Below are 15739 nucleotides of genomic sequence, written 5' to 3'. Positions count from 1 at the left end.
AAGGGGAAGATGGAGGTTCCTAGACAGGTGAGTGGAACAAACAAGGTATCACGTGGTGATGAGGATGTCTACTTGGAGAGGTCCGGGCCGAGCAGCCTTTTTCCTCTGTCAGCCCATCCACGTGTCAGGCACAGTGTGTGCACTGGGGGGGAACAGCAGGATCACACGGTCCCTGCCAGCACAGAGCTCACTGTCTAGTGGTGAGACCTACAACAAGCAAAGGAACCAACAAGGGAATTTCAGGTTGAGATAAGAGCCTCTACAGGAAATAACCAAGATGGTTGTGTCATGATAAAGAGGTACTGCAGGCCAAGGGGTGGGGAGATGCTTTAGATTAGAGAGGCTGCCTAGGAGGTGGTATTTGAACAGCCGGGAAAAGAAGGAACATCCAGCCTTGCAAAGAATGGGAGGCAAAAATCTGACCATTCCAGGCATAAGGAGCATCAGAGACAGAAAGAATTTTAAATGTTTGAAGAACAAAGAGGCAGCCCATGTGGTCGGGGTGTAACAAGTAAGAGGGCAAATGGGAGTTGACGCCGGTGTAGGGCTTTGTCCGCCGTGTGGGAGGGCAGGCTTCATTGGTGGTGGCGGGTTCTGTGGCAGGTGGCGTGTTCTGTGGCAGGTGGCGTGATCTCAGGTGTGGTTTATCAAGATCACTCTGGCTGCTGGGCAGAGAGCCACTTGGGGAGCTCCCAAGGGAGCTTCCACTTGGGAAGCTATTTCAGTGGTCCAGTGGGGACATGATAGAGGTTTGGGCTTGGCTGGAGGCAGAGGAGATGGAGAGATAACAGAGGGATTTGGGAGGCGGAAAGGGCAGCATTGCTGATGGGTTGGATGGGAGCATTGAGACAAAGGCAGCAGTTAAGGGTAACTTCTAGGGAGACTGGGAGAGGAATAGTTGGGCAGTGGGGCATGTTGGCAGAAATGAAGAGTTCAAAGCCATGGGCCTGGTTGAGATCACTCAGGAGCAGTAGAGATCTGGGGCGCAGCTGCTGTGGGGTAGAAAGCAAGGCAGGGGACTTCCCTGGAGGTCCAAGGGTTAGGACTCCATGCTTCCACTGCAGGGGGCTCGGGTTCGATCCCTGGTCAGGGAACTAAGATATCCCGCATGCCACGTGGTGTAGCCAAAAAGTAAGAAAAAAAAAGAAAGTCAGGCAGGTGGATGGCATTGAGGCTGCCGAGTAGCTGAAGGGAGCACAGTGTGGGGACAGGGACCTGGGTTTGAATTCTGGCTCCGCCTGTGGCTGCCTTTGCTTCTTTGGGCAACCTGACTTGGAAAATGGGTCAGATTCCCTGCCCTCTAGGGGAGGGGGGATCAGAAGCAAATCCCCAAGTACAGCGCCTGGTAGAGGCTCAGCTGCTACCCCTAATCAATCCGGTGACAACAGTGACGACATTCTATTATTATTATTTCTGATCAAGAGAAGAATTCAAAAGACTTGACGTTGGACATCCACTTCCAAGTGTCACGGCCAAGACCAGAGCAGTCTCACTCAGTGCTGAAGGCTATGTGCGGTCTTCTGTGCCTTGCTTGTCTCTTCCCTGAGACTCGTGTGACTGCGACTCGGTTCTGAATCTGTCATCCTCGCTCAGGCTGCCCCCACCTTTACCATGACGTGCCCCAGCAGTCTTTTGAGTCTGTCTCTCTCCGGCATCACAGCCCACCCTCCCCATCGCCAGCCTCGTTCTTCTCCAGGAGGAGCTGACGGCCCAAAGCATCCCTTTCTGCCCTGCGCAGCAGGTATTAACAGGACCACCTGCCTCATCTGTTTACCCCAAGCCTCCAAATCTGACGCGGTGGAGGGATGCAGCATGCATCCCCCATGCTGGGCAGCATCACCAAGGCCATCGGTGGTGGCCACCTCTGGCTTTGCTGAGCAAATGCCTACCGCCCACTGATGCCCTTTTCATTCCTTCTGTGTCCTTTCTAGCCTACTTCCTCCTTTCTCCTTCTGCCCTGCCTGGTCGCAGGTTTTCCTACACTTGGCCGGGGCACTGGGCCCTCCGGTCCCTGGCTTTGGGACCCGCCTCCCGCACCGGGCACATCCTCCGTGCCTGCCCCTGCCATGGAACCTTTGCGAGCCAGCCCGGCCTTGGCAGCCCAAGCGCTGGTCCCTGCCAGCAGCTGTGTGCGTGACCTGACTGTGGCCAGCTGCCCCCGCAGCACGGGCCCAGGCCTGGCCCCCCGCAGAAGCAAGGCCCGAAGTTTCCCCATTGGCTGCAGCCTGGCTGAGGCTGTCCTGAGGGAGCAGAGGACAGGGACGGGGGCGGTGGGGGGGCGGGGAGCGGAAAGCCGCCCTTCCTACGGTGCCTGCTGATAATTGGCCCTCCGGAACCAGCCTGGGACACGAGGGCCAGCTGGGTCAGGAAGTGGTGTACAATGCTGGTCTTTCAGGGGGGACACTGCACGGTCTGAGGTCCTGTGTGACTCCGGCGAAATCTGTAGAACAGCCTGTTCTCAGAGGATGTTCTCTAACCTAGGCCGGAGGTGGGCAGTGGAGCCCCGAATTTCTCACCCTCTGCCCTGGGAGCGCCCCCCAGGCATCGCCCAGCTCCGAACCCAATTATTTAATTCAGAGAGAGTCTGGGGAGGGGAGGGAAAGAGAGCAGATTTTCTCAAGAGACCATGAATCACATACCTGGTACTTTTTAGAGGCAGGCGCACTGGGAAGCAGTCATTAAGTCCTTAATGATTTAATAATTTATTAAGACTCTGCCCCGCCTTAGCAGCTGCGGGCCCACGAGGTCAGAAGGCAGGGTCCTCACCCTTGGGATTTTAATCTTGGCGGGGAGGTAAGACAATATACTTGTTGTCAAACACACGAAGAGAAATGGGAATTTAAAAAGAAAGAAGGAACAAATTCGAAATGATTGGCCAGAGTGGCCTCGCAGGTCTAAGGGAAGGTCAAGTTTGGACTGTGCTCAGAAGACGGGGCAGGATTTGGGATGCAGAAGGAAGTGAGGGGCGTGTGACGCCGGGTGGCATCCCCGGCACCGAGCATTGCACAAGTACAGGAAACTCAGCCTAGCGTGGAACTTCCGCCCTGGATGTGTCCAGTGTCTGAGATTCCGAGGGCCCCAGAGGACCACAGCCTGCCTTTACGGGCCCAGAGGCTCAGCCCTGCCTCTGAGCCCGAAAAGCCTGCTACAGAAACCGGGTGGTGGGCCTGCAGCTGTGGGCTGGACCCTGCCCGACTTCTCGGTAGGGAAGCGTTGATTGGAGAACTTTGGGCATGTTGGCTGCAGTGGGTAGGCACTCCCAGGAACCTGCCAAAGCTGCAAGAGAAGGGTCTGTGGCAGTCCTGACCAGGGCAGCCAAGGCTTGCAGGTGTCTTGTAGCTATTGATTTGGGTAGAGACTTCGTTCCACAGCCCAGGGCTAGGCTAGGTGCTGTGTTGGGGTCCTGGGCTCGTACTGGGGCTGTGACTCTGAATGTCCACACAAAAGTTGTTTCACACTTTCCTTTTTCAGGGCACTGAAAAGGTACCTCCTCAAACTCAGGAGGACGGAGTGGCGTTTGCATCTGGTCCCTCCCCTGCTTCACGAGCCTTCCATTGGGACTTCCCTGGTGGTCCAGTGGTTAGGACTCCATGCTTCCACTTCAGGGGACATGGGTTCAGTCCCTGGTCAGGGAACTAAGATCCTGCATGCCACAGCACAGCCAAAAATAAAAAACATAAAAACAGAAGAGCCTTCTGTGGATCTCAGTGTCCACCAGGTCACAATTTCTTGCCCTTATATCCAAAGCCCACCATCATCTGAAGGATGTTTACAGAGTCTAACAGTGAGAAGGAACCTAAAAATCACCTAATCCAGCCTGAGCCTGTAAGTCTTTTTCACAGTAACCCTAAGAAGACGTTGCCATGCCTCTGCCTGTATACTTCTCATAATGGGGAATTCTCTCTTTCATGAGACAGCTTTAAGTTTATCCAAAAACGGCCTGACTGTACTTCTACCCATTGGTCTAGTTTTGATCTTTGGAATTATTCTTCCTTCCACATGACCACCTTTAAGAATATTGATATTCCTCTAAGTTGTCTTCAGGCCCCAGGCTTATCCCAGCCCAGGTCACTCTCTTTTAGAAGTAGTCTAGTTTGTTGGTTTCCTTCATAATGTACAAGGTCTAAAACTGAAGAGTGTTTTACATGTGAGTTTATCTTCATAAGGAATTAGAACCATCCCCTCCCTCATTCGGAACACTGTGCTCCTTTTAATACATCCAGAGCCAGACTTGCATTGTGATCAGCCACATCACAGCGTTGCTTATATTAAGTTGGCCGCCAAATAAAACACCTAAATCATTTTCACAAGTGCTGCTTTGACTCATATCTCCCCTGTGCCAGCGAGTTTAGACCCAAACATAGGGAACTTCCTTTATACCTGCTAGATTGCATCTAGTGACGTTTCACCCATTTTTCCAGTCTGTGGAAATCATTTGGACTCTGGTTCTGTGTCTCTGTGGTGTGGAGGGCCATGTCTCATGTGGGGATTGTGATCCAGAGCCTGAGCTGTGGAGCCCCACTTCCGAGTCTGAGTTCCAGCTCTACACCGGCCGGTAGAGCAGCCTTGGGCAATTTACATAGCCCTTCTAAGCCTTGGTTTCCTCATCTGTAAAATGAAGATGATTAATATTAATACTCACTCGTAGGATGTAGAAGTTATAAGACTTTAATGAGATAATTCGTACAAAATACTTATTAACACAGGGCTGGGTAGTAAGCACTCATTAGCTGCCTTTATCTTGATGATTAGAACCACTGCTACTGCCAGTTCACTTCCTCAATCTTTTAAAAATGACTGTTTCTCACCCCAAGCCCCCCCAGCCTCATCGTCCTTTGCTTACAGTGTCCCCTCAGCCCCAGATGCCTGCCTCGTTCTGCCACCTGCCCAGCTTCAAAACCTCTGCAGCATCTTTGATTCTTCCTTCTGTTATGTTCCCTGTAACTGGGAGCTCCTACTGGCCAGTCCTATTGGAATTGCTTCATAGCCCACCTTGTGTCGGGTTCTTTCCATTTCACTTCCATCTTTTAGGTCGAGGCCTTTTTTCCTTCACTTCTCTGCTATTAATAGCTGCCTCCTTCAACTCTCTTCCCTTCAGCTGCTTCCGTCCTTTCCCGCCCCCTCCGAAGCCCACTGGCCCCCCGCACTCAGTGCTACCTCCCTTTCTGCCTTCATGCCCCGTTCTGCCCTTGCACACACGTGGCCTTGCAGCAGAACCGGCCCTCGCGTTCCAAGCCTTTCCGGAGCTGGGCTCGAGGATCCGACCACCAGAATAGTGTGACCTTGGGCAAGTGGCTTAGCCTTTCTGTGCAACAACCATAAGTGCCCCTCGAATCTGTAGGCGGCGTCATTGAGAGAAGTCAGTCAGTGGCAGGGGAGGCACCGGGGACAGACAGGTGACCCCTTTCTTCCTTAGACAAAGTTTCCCTGGGCAGCATCGCAGTTTCACAGGATCTCTCCTTCCTTTCAACATGTAGAGTACAGGATATTTTCAGTTTTCAGACACACACACACACACACACACACACACACACACACACACACACACACAGTCTACAGTTACAAACTCATGGTATATTATTTTATGTGGCTTAAGGGAATTTTAAGGATTTTTTGTTTGTTTTTGTAAGCAAGGCTCATACTGACCACAAGCTTGGGCAATTGGTCTTTGGTCCATCAGTATGAATAGATATTTGTGGACCAAGTCTAAACCCCACCCATCACAGTCCTCCCTCAAGGCCCTGACGCAGTTTCTAGCATTTCCGGCCAACATGGATTTCTCTTTTTCCATCACAGCCTGTGCTACTGGCTGTCTCTACCAACCCCCTAGAACTTGACCACATTCAGTTTGCACCCTACTGGATTTGCATCTCTTGGTGTCATATTTAGGTCCCTTATAACTCCTTATGAATGCAGGCAACCTTTAAAGGCTCAGCAAATGTGGTCACTTTGCCCAGAGGTCTGTCTGCAGCCAGGATCCCATCATTGTTCTAGAGCCAGGAAAGAAACATAGTTGAAAGCATGTAACTCACCTGAGGAAATCTGAAGGAAAGAGGATGACGTGGGACAGGCATGGAAGAAGGAGCTGAGAAACAAGGTCCAAGGAAGGACTTGTGAAGAGGAAGCTGGAAGCGCTGGGTCTCCACAGGACACAAGTGCTGCCTCACTGGGAGATTTTAGGGGGATAAACTTTTTACTTCTTTCTTGCAGCATCTCTTATATGAGATTCCTTCTGGACTGGTCTTACCGATGCACTGACAGCCAACAGCTGTGCTCAGTGGCGCCCCCTGCGTGTGCTGTAGGGGAGAGGGAAAGGAGTATCTGCACTCTCCTTGTCTTCGGAGGTGACTGAGCATGATGGGGAAAGGACCCTGTGTTAGTCTCCTGGGGCTGCCATAACGAATTACCACATAGTGTGTGGCTTAAAACAACAGAAATTTGTTCTCTCCCAGTTCTGGAGGCTAGAAGGTCAAAATAAGGGTGTCAGCAGGGCCACGTTCCCTTTGGAGGCTCTAGGGAAGAATCCATCCTTGCCTCTTCCTAACTTCTGGTGGTTGCTGGCCATCTTTCGCATTCCTTGGCTTATAGACACATCACTTTAGTGTCAGCTTCCATCTTCACATGGCTGTCTTCTTCCTGAGTGTCTGTGTGCCTGTGTCTTCACCTGGCCTCCTTATAAGGGCACCAGTCATACTGGATTTAGGACTCACCCTAATCCAGTATGACATCATCTTAACTAATTACATCTGCAAAGACCCTGTTTCCAAATGAGATCACATTCACAGGCGCTGGGGGATTTGAACTTGAACGTGTCTTCTTTAATAGCTTATGCTATTAAAGAAGTTGAGTCTGGCTGACAGACATAGAAAACAGATTTATGGTTACCGAAAGGGATGGGGGAGGGAGGTAGATAAATTAGGAGTTTGGGATTAACGTATACACACTACTATATATTGGGTTGGCCAAAAAGTTCGTTCGGTTAGTGAATACGTTGTTCAATAAAGCTCTTCATGAAAATGAAAAACATCTTTTATTTGTACTTAAAACCGAATGAATTTTTTGGCGAACCCAATATAAAATAGGTAAACAACAAGGATCTACTGTAGAGCATAGGGAACTATACTCAATATCTTATAATAACCTACATGGGAAAAGAATCTGAAAAGGAATATATATATATATATATATATATGTATAATTGAATCACTTTGCTGTACACTTGAAACTAACACAACATTGTAAATTAACTACATCTCAATGAAAAAAAAAGAGTTGATTCTGGTAGAGGAAAAAAAAATACGTGCAATAGTGGACTTAAAGAACACACCCAAAAGTTATGTAAACCAGATATAAAAGACCATATCTTGGTATAAAACCTATTTTGTACCAAATATATTCATACACATATACATGTACATATACATATATGAGGTATACATAAGTATGTATTTTTTCCAGATGAAGATTCAAACACAATAAAATACAAACAATAAAACACTTAGAGGAAAATGTAAGAGTCTACCAGTATAAACATGGGGCAGGAGAAGCTGTAAGTAAACATAGAAGCTATAAAAGATAAGATGAACATACTTCACTAGGTAAGGCAATCAACAACCATGGGAACATATAAGAAAATACTCAAAACTTACTAGCAGTCAGGAAATTACAAGTTCATGATGAAATGTCGCTACACCCGTAAGACCGGCAAAAATGAAAAGAAGTGATAACCCCCGTTGGAGGGGATACTTTTGAACATCGCCAGTGGAAATGTGATTGTTAGAGCCTGTTTACAAAGCGTGATGGCAGCCTTGTTTAGATCCCGATTAGAACAGTTGCAAGAAAGTTGTTTGTTTGTTTGTTTGTTTAACACAAGAGAGAAATGTGAACACTAACCATTTGATGACATTAAGAAATTATCCTTAAAATTTTAGGTGTGATCATAGTATTATGGTTAAATTTTAAAGAGTCTTTTTTTTTTTTTTCTTAGAAGTTCTTACTGAAATATTTACTGGTAAAATGGTATAACGCCTAGAATTTACTTCAGATAATCCAGGGAGCAAGGGAATCAGTGACCAATGGTATAAAGCAAGGGTCAGCACACTAGAGGTGCAGGCCAAATCCAGACCACCTCCTGGTTTTGTAAATAAAGTTTTATTGGAATTCAGCCACAGTCATTCAGTTCTGTATTCATTTAGTATCGCTGAGGTGGCTTTTTCCCTCCAGCAGCAGAGCTGAATAGTTGTGATGGAGAGCATGTGACTTGCAAAGCCTAAAATACTTACTAACTGGCTCTACAGAAAATGTTTGTGACCCCTCACCCATAAGGGTGCATGTTTGGATGCAAGTTCATAATAATTGGTGCTGGGGACTGACTATATGAGGGCTTATTAGACTAATCATCATATTTGTGTGTGCTTGGACTTTTCCATAATGAAAAGTTTAAAAAAAAAAAAAGTGGACCCAGTAATCTCACTCCTAGTACTCTATCCCTTGGAAACGAAAGCCTCAATTAATAAGGATATATGTATAAGAATGTTTACAAAAATAGTTTACTGGAAATAAATTGCCTCCCAATACGGGATGCTATAAATGACATCCACCCCCGCCATGGAATATTATGTTATCTTTTTAAAGAATGAGCTAGCGTTTTACCAGTTCACTTGGAGAATGTTTCATGGGATATTTTCAAGGGAGAAGAGCAAGATGTGAAAAAGTCTGTGCATGACAGTCCCAGTTTTATAGAACAGTGACAAAAATAAGCCCTTCGGAATGTAGGGGTGTGTGTGTGTGTGTGTGCGTGCGTGCGTGCACGCGTGCAGGATGCATAACGGGTTGCTAACATGGGTTGGGGGTAGAATGATGTCTGTGGAAGGAAGCAAAGCAAAACAGAAAAAGGCTGTATTTCAAAGAACAGCCTACACGATACGATCCCATGTATGTGTGTGTGTAAGTTATATTTACAGGTATAACGTGCTTTGCTTACTTCAGAAGAGAGTTACGATTTTTAAAACGACCAGAAAGGAGTGAATATTCGTCCTGCCCTATGATAGAAGTAAGAAAATAAAAGGGAATTTGGTTAGGAGCTGGAAAGTGCCCAAGAGCAGGGAAACAAGAGAGGAGAGTGACCACTGTCAACCCGGGCCAGCTAGGGTAGGCTCCATGGAAGGTTCTAGCTGTGAGAGAGGGGGTAGCTGGACGGTCTTTGAGCCACAGCCCCTCCCTGATCTCAGCGCCTCTTCCTCCTGCTCCCGGAGAAATAATGTTTCCCTGGAGGATGAAAGGCATCCCTTTGTGCAGGCTTTAATTGCCATGTTGGGCCAAGTGAATGAGTGGCATGCGGGCGCAGCAGCTGGGCACAGCCAATGCCAGGCAGCAAAGCCCGCTGCCTTAGGACAGCCCGGGCCAGCTGGCCTGGGAGTGCTGCCCACCTCTGCCCCCCCGCAGGGGGGCCCTGCAAGGGAACAGTGGAGCAGCGGGGTCTGCGGAGGGAGGAGAAGGGGCGGGGCGTCTGGGAGCGTCCCAGCCACTGTCAGAAGCTTATTCATCTCATCCTCCTTCCCCTCCCCCCTCCCTCTTGTTTTTCAGACTGTCAGCATCAATAAGGCCATTAATACGCAGGAAGTGGCTGTAAAGGAAAAACACGCCAGAAATATCCTTTTAGATGTTGCTTGGAGGACCGACCCCAAGGGGGGGGGGCGAATGAGGTCGGGGTGAGGCATCCTTGCTCAGCTTCAGGAAGGAAAACTGCCCCCCACCGGCCAGGCCCCAGCAGGGTCTGAACAGTGTGGGTTGGCAACAGCTGGCCTCAGAGCCCACAGCCTGTTGAGGTGGAAGGGACCAAAGCGGCCATCTGGCCCAGTCTCGCCTCTCTCCTGGGACTTAGCTTTTCAGAACTACCGAGTCCTTTGAATTTACTCTCCTTTGAGAGATTTCCTCGGGGCACCAGAGGGGTTTTCACCTGTACCATCAAAGCGCTCTGGCCCTGCACCTTGCCACACTGACCACCCCCTTGGAGACATGCTCAAATGCCCTTCTCTGAACATGAAAGCAAAACAGAGGCCTTGGCGGCAGCGGTTGGCCTTAAGCCGACACAAGGGCTCTACCATGGAAATCAGAGCCACTTGTGTGAACGGGTTCACCCAAACCAGAGGGAAGAAGATGAGAAGGTCAGGGTGGACTAGGGAACTGGTGATTTGAAGATTTTCACCAAGCCCCCCACGCCAAGTTGGTGGAGGTCCTGGGCAACCACTGTCATGGGTCTGTGGCTTTGGAGGGAAGTGCAGGCCACCTGGCCGATGGATTCCTCGGGACCTGCCCTTGAGGTCAAGTCCGGGTGCTCGAGGGCTAATCCCCGAATCCTGGAGGAGAGGCTGCCAGTGGGCCAAGGCTTGGTCTCTGTGTGTGCTGGGGCCAAGCACAGGGCAAGGGAGGCTGGGCTTCTGTCTGCGATGGGAAGTTCCTTCTTGCCGGGGCTCAGCATGGTGGCTGCACCACAGCCAGTTGGGTTGGAACAACCTCTCTTGAAGTCATCCCACCCCCGCCCCTCCGTGGAGGAGACCCTCCAGGTTAGAAGGCCATGGAAGCCCGGCACTGCCAGTGCGATGCCCAGAACAGGTCAGGCCCTCAGGAAATGTTGCTAAGAGCATGTACTGCTCTTCACTGGAAGGAAAGCAGCTTGTCTTTAGCAGAATATGCTTTGGTTGGAATTAGGGCTTTGCTGCAAGATGGGGCTATAGAACCTCTACCGGGTACCCCAGAAGCCTGGCCCAACCGTGAGCCTAGCCAGACCTTGCCTTTTTATGCCCTTGATGCTTTACTGAGTCAAGAAAACCAAACCAAGAAAAGCCCTCATTATTGGTGGCCCAATTGATTTTCACAGGGAGTGACCCAGTCTTGACCCTTCCCTACTAAGAATACTGATCAGTCAGTCTGGTGCAAGATACGAACTAAGAGAGAGACAGTTGTCACAGGACAGTGTGCTCCTCTGGATGGGTGTGAGCACAGAGAGGGCCAGGCCTGTAGTGGCCGGGCCAGGTCACACCTTGCCAGGGAGGCTCCCTGGGGCGATGGAACAGACCTAGAGGGAGATTCTGAAATCTCATCTCTGGGGCTCTCTGACTTTCTCTGGGACCTCGAGTGGGCCCCGTGGGACCTCTGTGAGCCTTAATTCCCTTGTCTGTCAAATGAAAGTGTTGGCTAAAGCAGCTTTCAAAGGCCTAACATTCCAGCTCTGACATTCTGGGAGTCTCTCTGCCTCACAATTTCTAAGGGGTGGATAAGTGTTGAAAAGATCCGCTCCATACAGTAGGGTTTTAAAGCCTAAAGATCTCACAAAACATTTATTCTTTATCAGTACTTTTAAAGAACATCAGCTACCCTCATTACCAGCTGAATGAGCATTTGGAAACCTGGCTTCATTTAGAAATGCTGTTCAGACAACCATTTATCCCTGGTGCCTGACTGGTGAACAGGTTGACACCCCCGACGGTGGTATCCACTCCTGGAGGGCTGAGGACTGAAGTCTTACTTTCTTTATATCCCCAAGTGCCTGACACGAATTGGGTGCGTTAAAATGCTTAGAAAATTAAAGAAAGACAGAAAGGTCTGCTCGCCTCTTTCCAAGCCGGGGTGCCCGGCCAGCTCCACACGTCCCTGGCTTGTTTCGGGAGATTGCTCTCCGGTAAAGGAGCCGCAACCTACTGGGAGAAATCATCTCAGTTGAGGGTAGGGGCCTGTCCGTCTCTCCTCTTGGCTTCCTTCTAGTCCCAGGGGGCTGTGCTTGAGGTGAAACCATAAGTTATTTCAGAATCACTCTAAGACCAAAAGCTGATTTCAGCTTCTAGACCCAAAAGTCCGTTTTCAAGGCAGCCCCTCTCAAAATGCAAATTTCAGTCCAGGGAGGGAACTTTACCACACTTTCCAGCTCAGAAGCAAAACAACATGTCTTTCGGGTGAGTCTCATAGTTTCTAACCTGAGGCAAGTCTTACCTAAATGGTGCAGTGCTTCTTACCTGCGCCTGGATTAAAAAGCCGAAAGTTCTGAGGACATTGCCATACCTGGGGTTAATGGTGCCCAGTTACCGGGTGTGTGAGGCCTGTGTAAGCATCCATTACAAAAGAAATGTGGAAATCCTCTACTTGCCTCAGAAAGGGCTCCCTTAGGTCATTTCAGAGAGGGCCGATGGGACTAAATCCAGGAGCTCTTAACGCTGTGACCAAAGATTGAGTTCTCTATTGGATATAATATTAATAGTAACTCGATAGTGCTGTGTTTTCCTGATGGAGATACAAGCCACTCATCCATGATTGGTGATGTGGGAAAGTCAAAATAAATGTAAATGTCTTCCAAGTTAGAAAACAGTGGTGGGGGGGCTCCCTAATTACGGAGGCCTGGAGCTCTGTTAAAGTCACTCGAGGCCGGAAGGACATTTATTACACGCAAAGCGGGGCAGGCACTCCACATGGCGGTTGTGTTTGGAATTGGATCTCAGAAGGAAGTGGCCCCAGGAGTCCGCATACAGGGAATTCAAGGTGTTGGGAAATGAAGGCACCCCTGAACGAGGCCAGGAAGGTTTTTAGAAGAGGTGGAGTGAAAGCATCATTTTATTTACTTATTTATTTATTTACTTATTTATGGCTGTGTTGGGTCTTCGTTGCTGCGTGTGGGCTTTCTCTAGTTGTGGTGAGCAGGGGCTACTCTTCGTTGCGGTGCACAGGCTTCACACTGTGGTGGCTTCTCTTGTTGCTGAGCACGGGCTCTAGGCGTGCAGGCTTCAGTGGTTGTGGCACACGGGTTCAGTAGTTGTGGCTCACGGGCTCTAGAGCGCAGGCTCAGTAGTTGTGGCACACGGGCTTAGTTGCTCCACGGCACGTGGGATCTTCCCGGTCCAGGGCTCAAACCCGTGTCCCCTGCATTGGCAGGCGGATTCTTAACCACTGCGCCACCAGGGAAGTCCCGAAAGCGTCATTTTTAAATTTAGGGAAAATACATTTTAAACAAAGACTGCCTCTTTCAGGGTAAGAGCACAATGCCTAATGGGAGAGGAGATAGACAACTCCCTGGAAGAGAAGCCAAGGGTGTCAGTAGCCAGGGGGTAGGGTCCCCAGCAGGGGCCAGGGCACTTGAAGAGCTGAAGCACACCCTTGCTTTGGAATAGTGCATAAGAAAGAATTTTGAGGGGCTGTATTGTGTTGTTAAAATGTTAGTGTAATTATACACACACACCACACCCTCCACTCACCTCCCCACAAAGGCCCTACCACAAACTCGGCAAACCTAGAGGAAGGGCAGAGTCTGTCTTCCCACAGCAAAGCCCTAATTCCAACCGAAGCATCTTCCCACTAAAGGCCAACCAGAGCCACTGCTGGCCCAGAATGCACTTATGCAAGTTAGGAAAAGACACCCCTCCCAAAAGACATGGCTGTCTCTTTGGAAATCATCTAATAAAATGGATTTTATTAGAAGGAAGCACTTTTTTGCCATCTGCCAAAAAACTGCCAGGATACTTGTACAGATCTGTGATGCCTTCATTATAAGCGGTGTCCTCTGATGGGTAGTGCCAGGCGCCATGAACAACACACAGCCCCCGCGGTGGCCTTTAGAGGCTTCATCCCAGGGTTGGTTGCCTTTGTTTTCCATGACCCTCCCTCACCGTGCATACTGGGCACCCACCATGAAAAGGGGGCGCAGACCTTTTGGTCTGTTGTCAACCGGCTGCCCCTCTCCAGCAATGCTGTGCTCTGCTGGAAGTTCTGCCACGTGTTCCACAAACTCCTCCGGGATGGACACCCAAACGTGAGTTCCTGGGGCTGCAGGGGATTGGCAGGGATCCAGGGACCCATGTGGGGAAAGTGCAGTTGCCTGAGTCACAAGAGCCACTGTCCACTCTCGCACAGGGGATGGCAGCTGCCCCCATCTCCTGGCCTCTTGGATACCAATTTCATAGACGGCTTCGTCTCTCTCCCATCACCCTCTCTCCTCCACCCCAGACCCATGTTTCACCATCCTCTGTCTCCTCTCCTTCTCTCTCCAGGTCCTGAAGGACTCTCTGAGATACAAAAACGAATTGAGTGACATGAGCAGGATGTGGGTGAGTTTGGACACGCACCCAGGGGCCACCTGTGCCACCTTCTCGTTTCCCAGAGGCCACAGAACAAGGACTGTGGAATGGAGCAAATTCATCTCTTTCAGCTTGTTTAGCATTTCTCTCATGAACATCAGGGAGGGAGTCAGAGATGCCCCCAAATGGAACCATGATATCCACAGTCTTACCTGGGGTCCCTGGAAGCTGTAGGGAAGTTCTAGGGCTTGGGAGCTTCTCCTGCCGACGGAAGTTCATGTCATAATGCTCTCTGGGCATTGGGATCCTTCGGCAGTGACACTGTCACAGGTCCTACTTCTTTCCTTCTAGTGGTCCCATTGGGGTCACAGTACATTGAGAACTGGCATTCCCAGTCCTTAATGCCAGTGGTTTTTCTTTCCTATCTAGGGATTCTCAGTGCCTTAGGAAGAGGGAGGAGGTAGGTGGCAATATCAGAATACATTGAAAAGAGTGGTTTTGTACACATACCGGAATCCCTCTAGATTCAAGGAGTATGTGTATGGACAGGAGGTAATTTGCCTTTTGAAGAATCTCCCCAGGTGATTCTGATGTGTCATTTTGCCCCACTGGTTAAGAACTACTATGTTAGCCCTTTCCTTCAAATTCTTACCTGTGTCTGTCTGCACTCACAAAATGTTAGCAATTATGTTGTCCAATCTACCCATTATAGATGAGAAATACAGGCCCAGAGAGGGAAGCAGCTTTTCCTATGTCACAAGACTAGTTAACCTAAACAAAGCAGAGGTTTGTCCCCCAAAACTTCCAACTGTATGCTAGAGAGCTTTCTATTACATTTCTGTAACATGGAAAGCTTAGGTCTTTTTCCTTTTTTGCTAGAATTTATCTGGTATATCTTTTTTCATCCTTTTACTTTTGACTTTTCTATATTCTTTTTAATATTTTTTACATATATATTTATTGCACTGTGGCCAGAGAATCAATATGATACTGATTTTCGAAGTATTTTTGAGACTTGCTGTGTGAGCTAGCTCATGGTCAGTTTTTGTTTAAAATTGAAGTATAGTTGATTTATAATACTATATTAGTTTCAGATGTACAGCACAGTGATTGACTGATTGACTTTTCTATATTCTTTTGTCTTAGAAATATACTTGTCAATAGCATTTAGTTGGATTTTTTTTTAATTCAAGATGGCAGTCTTTGTCAACTGGACACTTACTCTGTTTACATTTATTATAATTCATAATATGTTTAGATTTATATCTCCCATCTTATTTTATGCTATTTGTCCCATCTGTTCTGTTTCTATTTCTCTCATTTTTGCCTTCTTTTGGATTGATTGGGTATTTTCTTTCTCATTTAGTTTCCCCCTCATTACTAGTGGGAAGATAAAAAATAAAAGCAGAGGTTTTGGGTTTTTTTTAATTTTTTGATAATGTTATCTAATAATTACAAAGTGCATGCTTACGTTATCAGTGTCTAAAATTCATATCAATGTCTAGATATCATATCTGTTTCCAGTATAGCACAAAGACCTTAGAATATTTTAACCCCATTCACTCCCTTGTATGTTGTTGTCATGCATTTTAATTTTTGTTGCTTTTAGACCCTAGAAGATATTTTATTTTAATTGTCTTATTCTGCGCTCTTCATTTCCTCTTACATCTCAGGCCATC

General features: G+C 48.3%; 1 protein-coding gene and 1 non-coding gene across 2 annotated transcripts in view; both read left to right on the top strand.

Annotated features, from left to right (window-relative positions):
- Nucleotides 1–15739, top strand: part of HIP1 (huntingtin interacting protein 1) — a 152228-nt gene that overhangs the window by 91572 nt on the left and 44917 nt on the right. The window contains exons 2-4 of the mRNA XM_060124462.1: nt 9586–9649; nt 13653–13795; nt 14034–14090. Of these exons, the coding sequence (XP_059980445.1) occupies nt 9586–9649; nt 13653–13795; nt 14034–14090 (264 nt within the window). The remainder of the gene's footprint in view (nt 1–9585; nt 9650–13652; nt 13796–14033; nt 14091–15739) is intronic.
- On the top strand, nt 12161–12293 carry LOC132506548 (small nucleolar RNA SNORA25). The gene has a single exon (XR_009535874.1). It is a non-coding gene; the product is annotated as a small nucleolar RNA SNORA25 (small nucleolar RNA).

Source organism: Lagenorhynchus albirostris, chromosome 15 (genome assembly GCF_949774975.1).
Source record: "Lagenorhynchus albirostris chromosome 15, mLagAlb1.1, whole genome shotgun sequence".
Classification (NCBI taxonomy): Eukaryota; Metazoa; Chordata; class Mammalia; order Artiodactyla; family Delphinidae; genus Lagenorhynchus; species Lagenorhynchus albirostris.
The sequence above is the reverse complement of the archived record's forward strand: the minus strand, read 5'-3'. Positions and strand labels throughout refer to the sequence as shown.